The sequence below is a fragment of the Oryx dammah genome, unplaced genomic scaffold (genome assembly GCF_014754425.2).
Source record: "Oryx dammah isolate SB20612 unplaced genomic scaffold, SCBI_Odam_1.1 HiC_scaffold_29, whole genome shotgun sequence".
Lineage (NCBI taxonomy): Eukaryota > Metazoa > Chordata > Mammalia > Artiodactyla > Bovidae > Oryx > Oryx dammah.
Window position 1 is genome coordinate 59,277,717 of NW_024070213.1, and position 1,734 is coordinate 59,279,450.

Sequence of the window (1,734 nt, forward strand, 5' to 3'; positions counted from 1 at the left end):
GTGGGAGACCTGGGTGCAATCCCTAGGTTAGGAAGATCCCCTGAAGGAGGGCATGGTAACCCACTCCAGTATTCTTGCCAGGAGAATCTCCGTGGACAGAGGTGCCTGGTGGGCTATAATCCATGGGGTCACAAAGAGTGGGACATGACTGAATGACAAAGCACACACACATGCACACATTTCTTAAACCAGCAGAAGTGATTTTTAAAAAGGTAAAATCCGTAAAACCGTACTCACTAAATCTTGCTTCTTTTTGCATTTATAGACTTGGAATAAGTCAGTAATAAGAAATGAAAAATCACACCTCTGTGAAAGAGTTCATTCTTCTGGGATTAACAGATGATCCAGAGCTAAATGTTTTGATTTTCCTATTTCTATTTTGCACATACATACTGAGTATAAGTGGAAACTTGACAATTATCACCCTTACTCTGGTAGACCCACACCTCAAAACACCCATGTATTTCTTCCTTAGGAATTTCTCCTTCCTAGAAATCTCATTCACAACAGTTTGTATTCCTAGATTTCTGGTCAGCATTGTAACAGGGGATATGACCATTTCCTATAATTCTTGCATGACTCAAGTGTTTTTCTTCATACTCCTTGGTTCAACAGAATTTTTCCTTTTGACTGTCATGTCCTATGATCGTTATGTGGCTATCTGTAAGCCACTGCATTACACAACAATAATGAATAGTAGAATCTGCAACCAGCTTGTCATTAGTTCTTGGCTGGCTGGGTTTCTCATTATCTTCCCACCTGTGATCATGGGACTTCAATTGGATTTCTGTGATTCCAACATCATTGACCACTTCACCTGTGACTCTTCTCCCATGCTACTGATCTCCTGCACAGACACAGCCTTCCTAGAGCTCATGGCATTTTTCCTGGCAGTATTCACACTCATGGTAACCCTAACATTAGTGATTCTTTCCTATGTATTCATCCTTAAAACAATTCTGAGGATCCCCTCTGCTGAGCAAAGGAAAAAGGCATTTTCCACTTGTTCCTCACACATGATTGTTGTCTCCATTTCTTATGGAAGTTGTATTTTCATGTATGTCAAAACTTCAGCCAAAGAAGGAGTGGCTTTAACCAAGGGTATAGCAGTGCTTAATACCTCTGTTGCACCAATGCTAAATCCTTTCATTTACTCCTTAAGGAACCAGCAGGTAAAGCAGTCCTTTAAGAACTTGGTCAAGAAATGCTTCTCAAGTAAATTTTAATTGTAAAGAAATGCATGACCTGAATTTTATTTTTTTTAATTTTATTTTTTTATGACCTGAATTTTAAATGGAATCTTATAACACAAGTATTAATATTCTTATATTTCTGTATCCAGTACTATATTCAACTTTTGCTTACTTCAGGTTTTAGTCTCCATCTATTCCATTTTGGTCTCAATTGATTCACAATCGTCTTTATATTTGCATGCCCTGAAAATTTTCTGTGCACGAGTGATCTGATGTCACATAAACTGGAATGACAGTGAATAAAAAATCCAAAATTTAGATTTAACAATCACTGAAGAGCTTTCCCTATGGGCATCAATCAAGAGCTAAATATAAGTTATCATCAAGCAATTCTAAAAAATGATTTCTCCCAATACAGCAGCACAGAGTATTAAAGCAATGCTTCTGTGAGGATAAAGTCTCCTTCATCTAGTGTGTTTCTATTTATCTTTGTATCTCCTATGTCTTTTACATTATGTATGCTGATCTATTCTATTTGGGC

The 1,734-nt window shown here is 37.4% G+C and overlaps 1 protein-coding gene across 1 annotated transcript; it reads left to right on the forward strand.

The window, feature by feature from the left end:
* Positions 1 to 290: 290 nt before the first annotated feature.
* LOC120858043 (olfactory receptor 6C65-like) lies at positions 291 to 1,226 on the forward strand. Its single transcript, XM_040233929.1, has one exon. It carries the CDS (start codon positions 291 to 293, stop codon positions 1,224 to 1,226), a length of 936 nt encoding a protein of 311 aa, XP_040089863.1.
* The last annotated feature ends 508 nt before the right edge of the window (positions 1,227 to 1,734 follow it).